The sequence below is a fragment of the Convolutriloba macropyga genome, unplaced genomic scaffold (assembly GCF_964194025.1).
Source record: "Convolutriloba macropyga unplaced genomic scaffold, txConMacr16.3 SCAFFOLD_921, whole genome shotgun sequence".
Classification (NCBI taxonomy): Eukaryota; Metazoa; Xenacoelomorpha; order Acoela; family Convolutidae; genus Convolutriloba; species Convolutriloba macropyga.
This window is the reverse complement of record NW_027449916.1, coordinates 18,719-39,288: the sequence shown is the minus strand read 5'-3', so window position 1 is coordinate 39,288 and position 20,570 is coordinate 18,719. Positions and strand designations below refer to the sequence as shown.

Sequence of the window (20,570 nt, the reverse complement as noted above, 5' to 3'; positions counted from 1 at the left end):
CATTTTTGAGCAATATATAACTGATTACCATTTTTTGAATTTAAAGTTTGCTGCAAATACCGTTTACTATTGCAAAATATTTGAAAAATATGTGGAATGTTACTGTTTCAACTTTTTCTTATCCTGGCATTGGTATTAAAATTTTCAGGCTAAAATTCAACAATGAAGACATACACTGACTAACGTCAGACGAATTGCTCTCGAAAGACAGGCGTGTCAATTCAATTTAGAGGTGGTGTAGCTTAGAAATTTTTAAGGGTGTGAAAAACCCATCCTCAGCGGAGTTGGAGCCCCCAACGGTCAGAATGGCAGACTGACATACTAACCATTAAGCTATTCCATCTTACCCACTTCATCGATTAGAATCGCCTCTAAGTTAGCAACCGGTTTCAATTCAGAATTACAGCAATTTAAATCACGCAAAAGCAAAAAATATCTTGAGAAAACAAATTGCTAGAACAAAAACTCAAAAACAGTTTAGTAAAAATTTTGCAGAAAAGACACGTTTGCAATAATTGCTTCAAACTTTGTTCGAGATTAATTAAAAATAAAATTATCTCAGCACAAACTTTCACGAGCTTGAGACCTATGTTGAAATGCGCATGAACCTTGTCGATTTTATGTGGAACTTAGCACTAAGTCAATATAGCAGATATAAGGATTTGAGAACAGGAACTGACAACAAACTTACAAATGTGCAAAATTACTTACTAAAAAATACTGATGGCTAGTACGAGAATCAAAATAAGAGAATCACGCTCAAATTCTTTATTAACAGCAGTGGCTTTCTAAATTGATAAAAAGCAAAAATCGTAATGTTTCAAATACCAACACACTCACACGTTCAAAAAAACAACACTCAAAAGAACATCATGTAAAGCGAAGCTCCAAATACAAATAATTAACACATCCATATCTCTATATAATTCATGACATCATTTCTATGAGAAAAATTTTACAATTCTGTAACAAACATTTTCATCAAAGACTGGAAAGCTGAAATTTTGCAAAATCAGTTTCTTGTAATAACAGTAAACAATTAACCCAATAACGAACTAGTTGCACATTCGACGATCATACTCGATACTGCCACAGCTGAAATAGTTGTTTCAATTTTGAGCCAGCAAAAAACTTGTACGATTGAAAAATCGCAAAAAAAACACTAGATCGTCAAAGTTTTAAAAGTTTGGACTGAGTGACAAGTTGCGCACACGAACTGTACTTGTCAGAGCACATATCGCTTCTGTACACACTCTTCAGCCTGGCTCTTCTATCTGGGTCGTAGTGTGAGAAGTGGCTCTTTGGTTTCCAGTAGAGTAGCCGGTCCACCAGGTGGTGCAGCCAGTACACATTGGTCTCCGGCACAAATCTAAACACCACTAGTTTTGTTCACCAAAACTGGTAACATCTCAACAACTTCGTTGAAGCATGAACAAAAACAGAGCCTTCTTACGCACTTAGAGAGCTGCTCCGAGACTTACTTTCCTCAGGCTTTATAGATTATACCATTTTGTTAGTTGAATGATCAGACGGGAATTATCATTTTAGATCAAGCAAAAATTCGCATTGAAAGTCCAACGGACCCAAATAATGCTACAAGTTTTGTTTGAAAGCAATTACTATTGTCGAGAACAGACAGATCGTTGCTGCTATGCAGTTGCAAGCATGAAACTTCAACTCTCTACAGCGCTAACTCAATCTTAACCTTGAGAATTCTTCTTAAGCATTGCTAGACTTACACATTGAGAAAACTTACAGATTATTGAAAACTTTGACCACTGCTTCGTTCTTACTTATCATGGAAACGTTGAATGGCTGTGAGGAAAACCAACGTGACTTTGACCTGGATCCCGAACTACAGGAAATCATTGATGCTGTCCAAGACGAATCAACCAAGAAGGCACTAATGGAATTGGCCGTAAGATTCAGAAAAAAAACAAATTGAGGACAACGAAAGGTTTGATCAAATTTTCCATGTGTACAACGACATAAATGACCGACTGCGAGAGCAAGAAAGGTACAGCACCAAAGATTCTCTTGTAATAAAAAACCCGCCCTTCAACTCAGCGAACCTTTTCATAAATTTGAAAACTTTTTTCATGAGTATCTAAAGCTGGATTTGAAAGAGGAAAATCTCAAAGCGTTTCATGTTTCACCCACCCGAAGAAATCTACCAGACAACTTGATGCCCCTGTGATCGTAAAGTTCATTTATTTCCAAGAAAAAGACTGCATATAGGCAAAGAAAACTTCTCAAGCCAGACCCTAGAAAATTTTACCCGAAAAACCCTATCAACAAGCAAATCTATTTAAACGAGAGACCGCCAGCCATTGAAAACATGATAAAAAACTAAGCTGAAGAGAAAAACTATATTACTTCAACAAATAAGTGCGTTGTATCGGTGCTATGTTTAGATCCCAATGATCCAAATGGTGTATAAAGTAATGATGCCGTAAAAAATGCTGACGAAGTGAACAACTTGAAAAACTCTGTCACTAAAAACCTGCAAAGTAAACCACTTCCTTCAGGCAATCCATTCAAAAGAAACTTCCTCTCAACAAAAAATGAGGCAGACAAAGCACAAGAAATCCTTGAAAACTTATCGCCTGAGCAAAAAAAAGATCTTCCGTGATAATTTTATCGATGGACAATTTTAACCCCAGAACTGTATGCAATAAAAATGTCATTACTATGTACTTAATGTTGAATGTCTTAAACGAAAAAAGCTGTGAGTGCTGTAAACAAGATAAAAACTTGAAGTTAAGAAAAACTTTGAGTCAAAATAGTAAAAAAAAAATTTAAGTTCGCCATATTTGATACTTAATTTTGTGAGTGCAGTAAAAATGTCTTAACTATGTACATAATGATGAATGTCTTTAAAGAAAAAGACTGAGTGCTGTTAACAAGATAAGAACTTGGAATTAAAAAAAACTTGGGGGTCAAATTAGTAAAAAAAATAAAAATTATAATTCCTATGTTCGCCTTTATTTGATACCTAACTTCTACAGTGCTATTCATTACCAGAACTAATAAGTAATTTTTTTCTTATCTGGGTTTTTGAGTTTTTTTGCAAAACCTCAAAATATTTGGGTTCTTGAAATTTTTGAAACTCACCCAAATCTTGGGAAAAATTAAAATGATGCAAAAAAAACGGAAAAAATTGAATGGAATTGATCTAAAATAGCAAAATAGCTTCCAGGCGACTTTCCGCTGATACCAATAAATAACTGCAATGGTTTTTTCTTAAGTGGAAGCGACTGTCCGCTGACATTAGTAAAGAAAAAAAAAACTGTTAAGAACTTGAAGATTTCATTTTTTTAGTTCTGTAGTTAGCTAAATTACACGTTTTCGGCGTCTCTACGCTGAATAAACAACAACATCTAATATATCCATGAAAATTTTTTCGTTGTTTTCCTCGGATTTTTTGTTTTTTGAGATTTTTGAAAATCAACGAAATCTTAAAATTTTAAAAGGTCGAAAAAAACAAAATGTTTGCCACAAAATTTCTCGGTTTCTGAAATTCTTTTGAAATCAACGAAATCATAGGAAAAATTCAAACAGAAAATTGTTAACTCACTCAAATTATTTAAAATTAATGATTGACAAAAATTAACCAAATAGATTCCAGGCGACTATCCGCCAACGTCAAGGAATCATTAGATACCAATCATAAACTGCAATGGTTTATTCTCTAGTTGAAGCGACCGTCCGCTGACACTAGTAATAATAAAAAGAAAAATTGTTGAGAACTTGAAGATTTCTTTAATTAGTTCAGCAGACAGCTAAATTACAGGTTTTCGGCGACTGTACGCTGAATAAACAACAACAAGTTTTTGTTGTTAAAACCAAGTGTTTGTTAATTTTTTTCCTGTTAAAAAAGGTTACTTAGTGGGAAATATTGTACGCCAAGAAAGCCCAACATTAGTACAAAAAAAAGCAATTAGGTAACTGAATAAAATCTTATAGGAAGAATTTCTCAAAAAAACCATGCCATCAGAGCACTTAATAGAGAGGAGCTTTAGCCATGCTGCTGTTCTTGCAGAACATAGGATCATTGGGTGCAAACTACGACGAACTTTTATCAACTTTCGAGGCCAACCAAATAATACCGCCATTGGTGGCCCTAACAAAGACCTGGCTGAAAGATTACTCAAACAACCAACTGTTCTGCAACAAAAATTTACAAAATATTGTTACGTGCAACCGACCAAAAAAGGGGCGAAGAGTAGCTCTGCTCGCGAGCAAAGAATATCAATTAACAAAAATAAAGACCTCTGCAAGCAATGATATACAAGTTTTAACGGCAAATTGCCTTTCAAAAAATCAGTGTTTTGTAGTAACGATCGTGTACAAGGCTCCACAAACGGATATATTAATATTCCAAAACTTTCTTTTTGGGACATTTTTTTGTCATGGGACTAAAAGACAATCACATTTTATGTGGGGACATTTTCCGAGAAATATAGATTTCTCGAAAAATGATAAAACAGAAAATTTTCTGAGAGAAATCGGCTCCCTAAACCTATACCTAAAATCAATTTCAATTTTTTTTCAATTTTTTTGGGTTTTTGAGATTTTTTTGAAAATCAAACAAAAACATGGGAAAAACTCAAAAATAAAATTAAATAGTCACTAAGATTATTGAAAATTCATGATTGATCTAAAATAACAAAATAGAATAACAAAATCACCGAAACCTTGAAAAAAAATTTAAAGTCGAAAAAAACTTGAACTGTTTGCCAACAAACCATAAAATTTCTCGGTTTCTGAGATTCTTTTGAAAATCAACGAAATCATAGCAAAAATCAAAAAGAAAATTGAAAACTCACTCAAATTATTTAAAATTAATGATTGACCAAAATTAACCAAATAGATTCCAGGCGACTGTCCGCCAACATTTAGGAATCATTAGATACTAATCATAAACTGCAATGGTTTATTCTCTAGTGGAAGCGACTGTCCGCTGACACTAGTAATAATAATAAAAAAGAAAAACTGTTGAGAAATTGAAGATTTCTTTTTTTAGTTCAGTAGACAGCTAAATTACAGGTTTCGGCGACTGTACGCTGAATAAACAACAACACGTTTTCGTTGTTAAAACCATGTGTTTGTTAATTTTTTTCCTGTCCAAAGAAGGTTAATTAGTGGGAAATCTGCAATTGTACGCCAAGAAAGCCCAACATTCGTACAAAAAAAGCAACTAGGTAACTGAAACAATAATATAATCTTTTAGGAAGAATTTCTCAAAAAAAACCATGCCGTCAGAGCGCTTAATAGAGAGAAGCTTTAGCCATGCTGCTGCTCCTGCAGAACACAAGATCATTGGGTGCAAACAACGACAAATTTTTAGCAACTATTGAGGCCAACCCAATAATGCCGCCATCGAAGACCTGGCTGAAAGATTACTCAAACAACCAACTGTTCTGCAACAAAAATTTACAAAATATTGTTACATGCAACCGACCAAAAAAAGGGCAGAGGAGTAGCTCTGCTCGCGAGCAAAGAACATCAATTAACAACAATAAAGACCGCTGCAAGCAATGATATACAAGTTTTAACGGCAAATTGCCTTTCAAAAAATCAGTGTTTTGTAGTAACGATCGTGTACAAGGCTCCACAAACGGATATATTAACAATCCAAAACTTTCTTTTGGGACATTTTTTTTGTGATGGGACTAAAAGACAATCACATTTTATGTGGGGACTTAAATAAAGATTTCTCGAAAAATGATAAAACAGAAAATTTTCTGAGGGAAATCGGCTCCCTAAACCTATACCTAAAATCACTTTCAATTTTTTTCATTTTTTTTTCAATTTTTCTTTTGGGTTTTTGAGATTTTTTTGAAAATAAACAAGAACATGGGAAAAACTCAAAAATAAAATTAAATAATCACTAAGATTATTGAAAATTCATGATTGATCTAAAATAACAAAATAGAATAACAAAATCACCGAAACCTTGAAAAAAAATTTAAAGTCGAAAAAAACTTAAAATGTTTGCCAACAAACCATAAAATTTCTCGGTTTCTGAGATTCTGTTGAAAATCAACGAAATCAGAGCAAAAATCAAAGAGAAAATTGAAAACTCGCACAAATTATTTAAAATTAATGATTGACCAAAATTAACCAGATAGATTCCAGGCAACTGTCGCCAACAATTAGGAATCATTAGATACTAATCATAAACTGCAATGGTTTATTCTCTAGTGGAAGCGACTGTCCGCTGACACTAGTAATAATAATAAAAAAGAAAAACTTGAGAACTTGAAGACTTCTTTTTTTAGTTCAGTAGACAGCTAAATTACAGGTTTTCGGCGACTGTACGCTGAATAAACAACAACACGTTTTCGTTGTTAAAACCATGTGTTTGTTAATTTTTTTCCTGTCCAAAGAAGGTTAATTAGTGGGAAATCTGCAATTGTACGCCAAGAAAGCCCAACATTCGTACAAAAAAAGCAACTAGGTAACTGAAACAATAATATAATCTTTTAGGAAGAATTTCTCAAAAAAAACCATGCCGTCAGAGCGCTTAATAGAGAAAAGCTTTAGCCATGCTGCTGCTCCTGCAGAACACAAGATCATTGGGTGCAAACAACGACAAATTTTTAGCAACTATTGAGGCCAACCCAATAATGCCGCCATCAGAGACCTGGCTGAAAGATTACTCAAACAACCAACTGTTCTGCAACGAAAATTTACAAAATATTGTTACATGCAACCGACCAAAAAAAGGGCAGAGGAGTAGCTCTGCTCGCGAGCAAAGAAAATCAATTAACAACAATAAAGACCTCTGCAAGCAATGATATACAAGTTTTAACGGCAAATTGCCTTTCAAAAAATCAGTGTTTTGTAGTAACGATCGTGTACAAGGCTCCACAAACGGATATATTAACAATCCAAAACTTTCTTTTGGGACATTTTTTTGTGATGGGACTAAAAGACAATCACATTTTATGTGGGGACTTAAATAAAGATTTCTCGAAAAATGATAAAACAGAAAATTTTCTGAGGGAAATCGGCTCCCTAAACCTATACCTAAAATCACTTTCAATTTTTTTCATTTTTTTTCAATTTTTCTTTTGGGTTTTTGAGATTTTTTTTGAAAATAAACAAGAACATGGGAAAAACTCAAAAATAAAATTAAATAGTCACTAAGATTATTGAAAATTCATGATTGATCTAAAATAACAAAATAGAATAACAAAATCACCGAAACCTTGAAAAAAAATTTAAAGTCGAAAAAAACTTAAAATGTTTGCCAACAAACCATAAAATTTCTCGGTTTCTGAGATTCTTTTGAAAATCAACGAAATCATAGCAAAAATCAAAGAGAAAATTGAAAACTCACTCAAATTATTTAAAATTAATGATTGACCAAAATTAACCAAATAGATTCCAGGCAACTGCCGCCAACAATTAGGAATCATTAGATACTAATCATAAACTGCAATGGTTTATTCTCTAGTGGAAGCGACTGTCCGCTGACACTAGTAATAATAATAAAAAAGAAAAACTTGACAACTTGAAGACTTCTTTTTTTTTAGTTCAGTAGACAGCTAAATTACAGGTTTTCGGCGACTGTACGCTGAATGAACAACAACACGTTTTCGTTGTTAAAACCATGTGTTTGTTAATTTTTTTTCCTGTCGAAAGAAGGTTAAATAATGGGAAATCTGCAATTGTACGCCAAGAAAGCCCAACATTAGTACAAAAAAAGCAACTAGGTAACTGAAACAATAATATAATCTTTTAGGAAGAATTTCTCGAAAAAAACCATGCCATCAGAGCGCTTAATAGAGAGGAGCTTTAGCCATGCTGCTGCTCTTGCAGAACACAAGATCATTGGGTGCAAACTTCGACAAATTTTAGCAACTATTGAGGCCAACCAAATAATGCCGCCATCAGAGACCTGGCTGAAAGATTACTCAAACAACCAACTGTTCTGCAACGAAAATTTACAAAATATTGTTACATGCAACCGACCAAAACAAGGGCAGAGGAGTAGCTCTGCTCGCGAGCAAAGAATATCAATTAACAACAATAAAGACCTCTGCAAGCAATGATATACAAGTTTTAACGGCAAATTGCCTTTCAAAAAATCAGTGTTTTGTAGTAACGATCGTGTACAAGGCTCCACAAACGGATATATTAATATTCCAAAACTTTCTTTTTGGGACATTTTTTTGTCATGGGACTAAAAGACAATCACATTTTATGTGGGGACATTTTTCGAGAAATATAGATTTCTCGAAAAATGATAAAACAGAAAATTTTCTGAGGGAAATCGGCTCCCTAAACCTATACCTAAAATAAATTTCAATTTTTTTTCAATTTTTTGGGTTTTTGAGATTTTTTTGAAAATCAAACAAAAACATGGGAAAAACTCAAAAATAAAATTAAATAGTCACTAAGATTATTGAAAATTCATGATTGATCTAAAATAACAAAATAGAATAACAAAATCACCGAGATTTTGGAAAAAAATTTAAAAGGTTAAAAAAAAAACAAAATGTTAGCCAAAAATCACAAAATTTCTCGTTTTCCGAGATTCTTTTGAAAATCAACGAAATCATAGGAAAAAATCCAAAAGAAAATTGAAAAGTCACTCAAATTATTTAAAATTAATGATTGACCCAAATTTACCAAATGCATTCCAGGGGACTGTCAACCAACATTAAGGAATCATTAGATACCAATCATAAACTGCAATGGTTCATTCTCTAGTGGAAGCGACTGTCTGCTGACACTGGTAAAAATCAAAAAAGAAAAACTGTTGAGAACTTGAAGATTTCTTTTATTAGTTCAGTAGACAGCTAAATTACAGGTTTTCGGCGACTGTACGCTGAATAAACAACAACAAGTTTTCGTTGTTAAAACCACGTGTTTGTTATCTTTTTTACTGTTAAAAAAGGTTACTTAGTGGGAAATCTGCAATTGTACGTCAAGAAAGCCCGACATTAGTAAAAAAGTAACTAGGTAACTGAAACAATAATAAAATCTTTTAGGAAGAATTTCTCAAAAAAAACCATGCCATCAGAACGCTTAATAGAGAGGAGCTTTAGCCCTGCTGCTGTTCTTGCAGAACATAAGATCAATGGGTGCAAACTACGACAAACTTTTAGCAACATTCGAGGCCAACCAAATAATGCCGCCATGGGTGGCACTAACAGATACCTGACTGAAAGATTACTCAAACAACCAACTGTACTGCAAAAAGAATTTACAAAATATTGTTACGTGCAACCGCTCAAAAAAAGGAGCGGAAGAGTAGCTCTGCTCGCGAGCAAAGAATATCAATTAACAACAATAAAGACCTCTGCAAGCAATGATATACAAGTTTTAACGGCAAATTGCCTTTCAAAAAATCAGTGTTTTGTAGTAACGATCGTGTACAAGGCTCCACAAACGGATATATTAACATTCCAAAACTTTCTTTTGGGACATTTTTTTGTGATGGGACTAAAAGACAATCACATTTTATGTGGGGACTTAAATATAGATTTCTCGAAAAATGATAAAACAGAAAATTTTCTGAGGGAAATCGGCTCCCTAAACCTATACCTAAAATCAATTTCAATTTTTTTCATGTTTTTTCAATTTTTTTGGGTTTTTGAGATTTATTTTGAAACTAAACGAAAACATGGGAAAAACTCAAAAATAAAATTAAATAGCCACTAAGATTATTAAAATTAATGATTGATCTAAAATAACAAAATCGAATAACAAAATCACCGAGATCTTGGAAAAAAATTTAAAAGGTCAAAAAAAACAAAATGTTTGCCAAAAATCACAGAATTTCTCGTTTTCCGAGATTCTTTTGAAAATCAACGAAATCATAGGAAAAAATCCAAAAGAAAGTTGAAAAGTCACTCAAATTATTTAAAATTAATGATTGACCCAAATTTACCAAATGCATTCCAGGGGACTGTCAACCAACATTAAGGAATCATTAGATACCAATCATAAACTGCAATGGTTCATTCTCTAGTGGAAGCGACTGTATGCTGACACTGGTAAAAATCAAAAAAGAAAAACTGTTGAGAACTTGAAGATTTCTTTTATTAGTTCAGTAGACAGCTAAATTACAGGTTTTCGGCGACTGTACGCTGAATAAACAACAACAAGTTTTCGTTGTTAAAACCACGTGTTTGTTATCTTTTTTACTGTTAAAAAAGGTTACTTAGTGGGAAATCTGCAATTGTACGTCAAGAAAGCCCGACATTAGTAAAAAAAGTAACTAGGTAACTGAAACAATAATAAAATCTTTTAGGAAGAATTTCTCAAAAAAACCATGCCATCAGAACGCTTAATAGAGAGGAGCTTTAGCCCTGCTGCTGTTCTTGCAGAACATAAGATCAAAGGGTGCAAACTACGACAAACTTTTAGCAACATTCGAGGCCAACCAAATAATGCCGCCATAGGTGGCACTAACAGATACCTGACTGAAAGATTACTCAAACAACCAACTGTACTGCAACAAGAATTTACAAAATATAGTTACGTGCAACCGACCAAAAAAAGGAGCGGAAGAGTAGCTCTGCTCGCGAGCAAAGAATATCAATTAACAACAATAAAGACCTCTGCAAGCAATGATATACAAGTTTTAACGGCAAATTTCCTTTCAAAAAATCAGTGTTTTGTAGTAACGATTGTGTACAAGGCTCCACAAACGGATATATTAACATTCCAAAACTTTCTTTTGTGACATTTTTTTGTGATGGGACTAAAAGACAATCACATTTTATGTTGGGACTTAAATATAGATTTCTCGAAAAATGATAAAACAGAAAATTTTCTGAGGGAAATCGGCTCCCTAAACCTATACCTAAAATCAATTTCAATTTTTTTCATGTTTTTTTCAATTTTTTTGGGTTTTTGAGATTTATTTTGAAACTAAACGAAAACATGGGAAAAACTCAAAAATAAAATTAAATAGCCACTAAGATTATTAAAATTAATGATTGATCTAAAATAACAAAATCGAATAACAAAATCACCGAGATCTTGGAAAAAAATTTAAAAGGTCAAAAAAAAACAAAATGTTTGCCAAAAATCACAAAATTTCTCGTTTTCCGAGATTCTTTTGAAAATCAACGAAATCATAGGAAAAAATCCAAAAGAAAGTTGAAAAGTCACTCAAATTATTTAAAATTAATGATTGACCCAAATTTACCAAATGCATTCCAGGGGACTGTCAACCAACATTAAGGAATCATTAGATACCAATCATAAACTGCAATGGTTCATTCTCTAGTGGAAGCGACTGTCTGCTGACACTGGTAAAAATCAAAAAAGAAAAACTGTTGAGAACTTGAAGATTTCTTTTATTAGTTCAGTAGACAGCTAAATTACAGGTTTTCGGCGACTGTACGCTGAATAAACAACAACAAGTTTTCGTTGTTAAAACCACGTGTTTGTTATCTTTTTTACTGTTAAAAAAGGTTACTTAGTGGGAAATCTGCAATTGTACGTCAAGAAAGCCCGACATTAGTAAAAAAAGTAACTAGGTAACTGAAACAATAATAAAATCTTTTAGGAAGAATTTCTCAAAAAAACCATGCCATCAGAACGCTTAATAGAGAGGAGCTTTAGCCCTGCTGCTGTTCTTGCAGAACATAAGATCAATGGGTGCAAACTACGACAAACTTTTAGCAACATTCGAGGCCAACCAAATAATGCCGCCATAGGTGGCACTAACAGATACCTGACTGAAAGATTACTCAAACAACCAACTGTACTGCAACAAGAATTTACAAAATATTGTTACGTGCAACCGACCAAAAAAAGGAGCGGAAGAGTAGCTCTGCTCGCGAGCAAAGAATATCAATTAACAACAATAAAGACCTCTGCAAGCAATGATATACAAGTTTTAACGGCAAATTTCCTTTCAAAAAATCAGTGTTTTGTAGTAACGATTGTGTACAAGGCTCCACAAACGGATATATTAACATTCCAAAACTTTCTTTTGTGACATTTTTTTGTGATGGGACTAAAAGACAATCACATTTTATGTTGGGACTTAAATATAGATTTCTCGAAAAATGATAAAACAGAAAATTTTCTGAGGGAAATCGGCTCCCTAAACCTATACCTAAAATCAATTTCAATTTTTTTCATTTTTTTTCAATTTTTTTGGGTTTTTGAGATTTAATTTGAAACTAAACGAAAACATGGGAAAAACTCAAAAAAAAATTAAATAGCCACTAAGATTATTAAAATTAATGATTGATCTAAAATAACAAAATCGAATAACAAAATCACCGAGATCTTGGAAAAAAATTTAAAAGGTCAAAAAAACAAAATATTTGCCAAAAATCACAAAATTTTTCGGTTTCTGAGATTCTTTTGAAAATCAACGAAATCATAGGAAAAAATCAAAAAGAAAATTGAAAAGTCACTCAAATTATTTAAAATTAATGATTGACCCAAATTGACCAAATGGATTCCAGGGGACTGTCCGCCAACATTAAGGAATCATTAGATACCAATCATAAACTGCAATGGTTCATTCTCTAGTGGAAGCGACTGTCTGCTGACACTGGTAAAAATCAAAAAAGAAAAACTGTTGCGAACTTGAAGATTTCTTTTATTAGTTCAGTAGACAGCTAAATTACAGGTTTTCGGCGACTGTACGCTGAATAAACAACAACAAGTTTTCGTTGTTAAAACCACGTGTTTGTTAGATTTTTTTCCTGTTAAAAAAAGTTACTTAGTGGGAAATATTGTACGCCAAGAAAGCCCAACATTAGTACAAAAAAAAGCAACTAGGTAACTGAATAAAATCTTATAGGAAGAATTTCTCAAAAAAACCATGCCATCAGAGCGCTTAATAGAGAGGAGCTTTAGCCATGCTGCTGTTCTTGCAGATTATAAGATTAATGGGCGCAAACTACGACAAACTTTTAGCAACATTCGAGGCCAACCAAATAATGCCGCCATTGGTGGCACTAACAGATACCTGACTGAAAGATTACTCAAACAACCAAATGTACTGCAACAAAAATTTACAAAAAATTGTTACGTGCAACCGACCAAAAACAGGGGCGGAAGAGTAGCTCTGCTCGCGAGCAAAGAATATCAATTAACAACAATAAAGACCTCTGCAAGCAATGATATACAAGTTTTAGCGGCAAATTGCCTTTCAAAAAATTAGTGTTTTGTAGTAACGATCGTGCACAAGGCTCCACAAACGGATATATTAACATTCCAAAATTTTCATTTGGAACATCTTTTTGCCATGGGACCAAAAACAATCACATTTTATGTGGGGACTTCAATATAGATTTCTCGAAAAATGATAAGAAACAGAAAATTTTCTGAGGGAAATCGGCTCCCTAAACCTATACCTAAAATCAAAGAAAAGCGAGCACACAAGAGAAACGATCAGAAGCAATTCAACTCTAGATGCTGTCTTCTCATATTTTGAAATGGAAATAGAGGTTCTTAAAACAAAGGTGTCAGACCATTATGGAGTCTATTTGAAAGTTGGTGACCTGAACCAAAATCAAAACAACACCATAGGAGAAGATGAACAAGAAAAATAGAAACTGGAATGCCCTCAACAGGTTTAATAACGTTCTGGAGTTAAATGTTGAATTGTCAATAGAACTTAAGCCAAAAGATGATTTTTTTCAGTCATGCACAGCGGAGGAAGGAATTCGCAATCTCGAGAAAATTATAAAAACTCCGGATCATATAACTCCAAAAAAAACAAAAAAAGACGAAACTGAATTACCAACGAAGTTTAAAATGCTTGTTCCATGAAACAACATCTTTGGAATAATTTTTTGCAGTCCAAGTCACAGGAAGTTAGAAAAACAATACAACTTACAGAACAAAACAAAAACACTAGTAAGTAACGCCAAAGAACTACTACGAAAAAATTTTTGATAACCAAAATGATTCAAACGGCAAAAGTTTTTATAGGTAACCGACTCAGTTTTGCCATCCGAGTACAAAAAGGAAATTAGAAATCACAAAAATAATTGACTCCGAAAAACTCAATAATTTCCTTGTAAAAATTGGACCCTCACTTGCAAAGAAAATTGAGAAACCTTATAATGGGAATATGATTAATTGCGTTGTTGATTCTTTTGTTTTGAAGCCGGTCCAAAACGACGAAGTGAAGTTCAAAATGAAGCAACTTGTTGGGAAAAAGAGTTCCGACTATATGGGTTTAACAAACCATATTCTAAAAACAATTAATCCAGTCATTAGTGGATACCTCAGATATTTTCAACAAAATCATAGATGAATCACATTATCCCGAAAGCTTAAAAGTTTCAAAAGTTGTGCCAATTTTCAAGGATGGAGATCCAAATGAGCCTAACAAGTACAGACCAATTTCTTTAGTACCACTTTTTGGCAAAATTTTTGATAAAATTATTAAACGAAGACTAATGTCATTTCTGCTAAAAAAAAAAAAACAAAATTATCGCCAGAAGACAATTTGGTTTCCTGAGTAAAAGATCAGCGGTCGATGCCCTAACAGAAATGCTGGAAAACATTCAGAGATTAAGGGAGGGAAACGTTCTGGCTCATTATACCTTGCTTGACCTCTCAAAAGCATTTGATACTGTTGACCACAGCATATTACTAGACAAATGTTCCAGATATGGTCTGAGAGGCAAAATGGAAGAGTTACTCAAGTCTTATCTTAAATATCGCAAACAATTCGTTCGATATCAAGAATCTTCTTCAACTAAAGAAATTGAGTGCGGAGTCCCTCAAGGATCAGTATTGGGGCCACTTCTGTTTCTAATATACATAAACGATATCGTAGACATACCAAAGCACAATAATATTCTGTTATACGCAGATGACACAAACATATTTGGCAAATATGAGCAAACTGAACATACAAATGATCTGAAATTGATTTCCAGCTGGCTAGAGAGTAACAAACTAACACCAAACATTAAAAAAAACAACTACTTCTGCTAGGACCCAACAATTCGTCAGATAAAAAACTTATTTGGAAAGGGGAAGAAGTAGAGGAGAGCAAATGTGTTAAATACATAGGTGTTAAAATTGACAATAAACTCACATTTGAAGAGCACATAGACTATGTTCAAATGAAACGTAACCAATACATTTCGATTTTATATCAAACAAAGGAATATTTGCAAAATTTACTTCTGAAAATTTATAAACAATACGTTCGACCAGTATCAATACGGAGTTCTAATATATGGCACGGCAAACAAAAATGTTCTTGAAAGACTACAACATCAAACATAACCGACTAACGTCGGGCGAATTGCTCTCAAACGACCGGCGAGCGGTTGGCTTCGTCAGTAGCTAGCCACGGGGGTGCACCGGGGGGCTTATGGGGGGCAACACTGGGTTGGGGACAACAGCGCGGTGAGGGGGGGGGGGCAATAGTGAGGTGGGGGATCAACGGGGGGGGGGGGGGGGGGAGGTGTCTCAACCTCTAAGATCCGCCCTTCACACTATAAGTATAAGTATAAGTCTCCAAAACAGTTTGAGCTGAAACAGAGCTGAAAGGCTCTAAGAGCACTTAATGCCCGCTGGGCGCTACCTGTTTATCCCGTTTTTGAGGACGAAAAGTCAAAAGTGTCAGACGAAAAATTGGTCAAGCGAAAAATCGCATAAAAAAAGACCGACAGGACTAATATAATTGCTACAAACTTCGTTTGAGAGCAATTAACAAACTTCCTAATCAGAATAGTTTTTGGGTTCCCGAAACATAAAGAGGTTCGTAGTTTTAGATCAAAAAACATAATTCCATCAATATTTATGGAATATTGATGGAATTTTACGAACTTGTACGAACTTCTGGAACTTTTATCAAAAGTAGTCAGAAGAGAGCATCCTAGTGAATCTATTAACTCATGTACGAACTTCTGAAACTTTTATCAAAAGTAATCAGAAGAGAGCATCCTAGTGAATCTATTAACTCGTTTATAACTGACAAGGAAATCGACAAATCATTCGACACTGAACGGAGAATAAAAAAAATACCTCTCATAGAAAAATTAACACGCAGGAAACGAAAACTAATCTCAGTTCGATTGAGAATACTCTACAATAGCCTATCCACCTTTTTTCCTGTTCCTATTGAATGGTCTCAGTATAAGTAACTAAATGAATTTCGAACATATAATCTAATTTTGAATAGCTCTGTAACGGTGCTGAAACAAGCAGATTGCCTCTTAGCATTCGTTCAGTACGACGCTTTATACTCTAATTTGGTTTAAATTATTCGAAGCCTGAATATTTGGTACTGAAAACAAATTTATTACTTAGATGGTCAAAGTAATATTACTTAGATGGATTTATTACTAATCTGCGGTCGAAAAACATTTAAATTATTTGAAGAGATTTTTGACCTCTGGGGTTTAAAAGAATTAAGGATAGAAAAGGAAAATATAGCAACAATTCTTTGCCATTTAATACCTGTCCCAATGGTTATTAGTGAGTCTTTGCATGTCCCTGTAAACTAAGAACTGTTTCTCCACACTCTCCTGATCCTCGTCGACTTGTCCACCCGAAGACGCGATTCCACCTTCCACCTCTGCCGCCTCAAACAGGTCCGCATTCTCCTCTCCACTTAGGTCGTTGAACTTCAACTTAAACAACACAGAAATAATGAAATCTATTTCTTGACTTTCCAAATTCCAAATCAAATCGATTGCATTGCGGACCACCCCCACACTTATCTTCGTTTCTTATTTAATTTCCATTTTTTGTTTATTGAACAGCAGCCGATAAAACATTCACGAAAAACTCAAAAACCTCAGCATAAAAAAATTTTAAGCTTAAAATTAATACCGTTTGACATGACTTAAAATTGCAATTAAAAATTTTGGATCTGAAAATACAAAATATATTTTCACAACTGAGTTGCTCAACTAACTTGATTGTCCAAAGTTAGCCTTGACAATGTATAGTCGATGATTGTAGCCTTCAAACCTCGAGAGTTTACGTTCAAATCCACTTTTTTGTCAGCTCCGTTTTTTGGTCCTTTTTTCTTCACCGCCTTTCCGTTACCCGGACCATTAATTCCGACAGAACTCAAAGTATAGCTGAACTGTTTCACTCTAGTCTGGCTAATCAGAACATTACTCATGTGGAGATCTCTATGCTCAAACTGAAGCTGCTGTTCGGCCACGGCCAGTGTACAAGCTAAAAGGAACACAAATAACAACTTATAGCTAGTATATTTATCAGCTAGTTGTGGTGTTTAGGTATGGAGTAGGGAGGCGACCGAGTGACAGCGTTCAAAAACTGCCCTTTATACAATGATTTTTTCTTCTCGATAGTTTCGATTATTTGTACACTAGTAGGGCTGTAATTGTATTAGTAGACTAGCAGGGCGTGAAAACCAATAGCGAGAAAATGAAGTTTTGTTCAATCACCGTTTTCTCTCTACGTTAAAACATAGCCGGCAGATTGCAGGAATAGCTGCGAAATAGACTTGCGTGCCGTATTGTAGAGATAGAAACAGATATAGATCTATTTTGGAAAAAAATCAACGCCGCTCAAAAAGTTGTGTTAAAAAACATTCAGGGATAAACTAATAAATCTAGTTAAAATTCAATCTGCAGAAGCCTTTTTATTTCTGCAGATTGAATTTCAATCGGCAGGGACCCTTAATACACATATGTATGAGTTCCTTTGACCTTAATTTAATTCAAATCAAACTTAAGTTTTAATGTGTAAAAGTCATTGAGTGAGTTAAGTCACGAACGATCAAAATCTAATCACCCAAATGAATTAAAAAAACTTTTGCTAGAGAGAGTGAGAAATGGCGTCACGCGTGCAAAAACCGTAAACGAGAGGAAGAAGTCATTCAGAAACCTGACTTTTTCAGCTTTGCTGTTTGAACAAATGTAAAACGAAAAAAGAGCGTCAGACGAATCGTAACAAAAAAAACCAAGAGCACCGCATTATAGCTCCGCTCAGCTAACAACTTCGCAGATATAAAAACCAATTCAGGTCGTAAAACCACTCGCTTTTTTGCTCCACTTCTTTCGGCGTGACCACATTATCGTTTCAATTTGACGTCAAAATGATGAAAACGTGTCGAGAGATCTCAAAAAACACACAGCCCGAAGAATTCTGGAAAGTATTCGAAGAAAACAAAACAATCCTTTCAAGAAATAACTACCTACTGAAACCACTCATGAGAAATGAAAAAAAAATTTGAAGTCATTTCATGAAAACACAAGCTCTAAAAAGCAGCTCTAAAAAGAATAGGCAAGCCATAAACGGCACAGAAACTTGTCAAAGATTATAGAAAAAGACTACAAAAATTAAGAAAACCAGTTTAAAAATTTGATTTTTTGTCATCTTTCTTATTCAAAAATATTTTATAACAAAACTTTGGTCATTGCTACCAAAAAACCGCTAAGCAATAGTGTCTTTTTATATGCTATTTTAGGCAGTGAAAAAAAGAAAACGCAAAACAGACTACATTTCGCCTTAAAAACAGCAAAAGAGCTGAAAACCACCCCAGATCCAGATCCAGATAGGGCTCACGGGCAGTGCTGCCCTTATCCCGCCACATTTTGGTCCCGAATAAGACCTCTCCATTGCTTTCTGTTCTGGGCTGTTTCCTTGCACAGGTCGAACCATTCAGTCTCCCATTTCTTCGCTGACATTTTCGGTGGTTTGATATGCTTCTTTACTTCGTCACGAACGATTCTTCGCCAGGTCTTGCGTATGCCGCCTGGGGGTCTCTTCCAGTTATCGCCCTTTTCGAATTCGAGCGCTGCGTTTGGAATTTCGGACGGATTCATTCGGAGGACATGCCCTAGCCATCGCAAGCGTCTTGTTTGGATCGTCGTGGCAAGGGAATCACATTTTGCAATGGTGGTGATACTTTCAGCGGGGAGGTCCTGTCCTTTGTGGAGAATACGTCGAAGACATCGATTTTCGAAGGATTGCAAACTGTTTATATCAGAATTTTTTGCTGGCCAGCTCTCGCAACCATACAAGAGTACACTTCGTACGCATGCCTTGTAAATCTTCACTTTTACAAGCTGAGGGATGCTTCTCTGGTTCCAGATGTTCTTAAGGTGAAAACCACCCAGTTAGCATAAAACTCAATTTAATAAACAGAAACCTTCAAGCTACTATCAAAACAACCCTAAAACTATTACAACCTTATAATCAAACCTCAATCAAAATTATATTTCTTAAAACTATTTCAAAAAGCCGTACGAGAAAGAAAACCGCTCGCAAACATTTTTTCATACTTTAAGGAATTTCCCTCTCTCTGTCTCTCTAACATCGGTATGATCAAGAAAACCACTCTTTTCGCTCCAGTCCTCCAATTTTTCCAGCACCCACACAACCTTTTTCATGCGCTTTCCACTGGTGGAACGATGAGCAGAGAGGCTGATGCCGGGAAAGGGTGAAAAGGGGAAAGGTGTGAATTGGAGAGGGTGGGGTCAAACACCAAGAGCAGCCCTTCACACCATAAATTCATGTCTCCAAAACAGTTTCGATGAATCGCATAATGACAGTCTAGTAAGCCGAGCGGATCTTAATGCCCTCCACGCGTTACCCGTTCATCTTGCTTTTGAGGATGCAAAATTAAGTGTCAGAAAAAAAACAATCAAGAGAAAAACCGAAATAGACGACAGGACTATAATTGCTACAAAACTTCGTTTGAGAGCAATTAAACCAGGAAAACGACAAAATATCTACACTCAGCTTTGCGACTAAAACTAAGAAAAATAATTTTGTTTTGCCTAATTGGTAGTCTAAAAGCTGCCGTCTAACATACAGTTTTTCTACAATATCCTCAGTTAACCTTAACCCTTCCAAATGAAGTGGGCAGAATTCATTTTGTGAGCGAGTACAGTGAAGTATGAAATTGCTCTCAAACGACCGGCGAGCGGTTGGCTTCGGTAGTAGTAGTAGCCAGCTGGGGCATAAGCATGCTAGCATTGTGTGATGCTAGCTCTTTAAATACCAGTTAATGGCAAGAAATAGGACAAAAAATGCAAAATTTGTCACTACAATGACGTAAAAACGTAAAACTTCATCTAAAATACAGAGCCATTCTCAGCACTTGCTGATAATTGCTTCTTATAGTAGGAAAACATAAAAACCCACTTTTTATCTCCGATCTTCAAACTTTGCCAAAAGATTAAATAATTGACCAATGAATGCTTCTACGAATCTTGCCTTCATCGATGAGAGCTTTAAAACTTGCTCATTAATATCTTAAACAAAGGATAAACGCGAATTACACATTAGAAAACATCGAACTGAAATTAAAAACTAGATTGCTTTGTTAAATCTAAACAGTAACAAGGAGGCTCGGTAATGTGCGTACGGACATAAGGTTCCGACCCCGCTCATCCACATTCTTGACTTAATTGGCTACCAAATGATGAAGAGATGGAAAACTTTCAAAAACATACACATCCCTCAATAAACAACCAATGAATACGATAATGCCATGCTAGAGGGCCGATGAAAGTTGTTGATAAAGGGCTACTAGAAAAGAGAGTAATAAAAATCAAACAAAAAACATTATTTACGAACAAAAAAGTCTAATAAAGTCTATTAAAAAATATAACCACAATCCATTA

At 34.7% G+C, this 20,570-nt stretch overlaps 1 protein-coding gene across 2 annotated transcripts in view; it reads right to left on the bottom strand.

Annotated features, from left to right (window-relative positions):
• Nucleotides 1-753: 753 nt before the first annotated feature.
• LOC142355418 (uncharacterized) overlaps nt 754-20,570 on the bottom strand; it is a 30,289-nt gene continuing 10,472 nt past the window's right edge. For both annotated transcript variants that reach the window (XM_075407604.1, XM_075407605.1), the window contains exons 5-7: nt 16,880-17,148; nt 16,420-16,592; nt 754-1,369 (exon numbers count right to left, since the gene is read on the bottom strand). In XM_075407604.1, the coding sequence (XP_075263719.1) occupies nt 1,171-1,369; nt 16,420-16,592; nt 16,880-17,148 (641 nt within the window). In that variant the 3' untranslated portion in view covers nt 754-1,170. The remainder of the gene's footprint in view (nt 1,370-16,419; nt 16,593-16,879; nt 17,149-20,570) is intronic.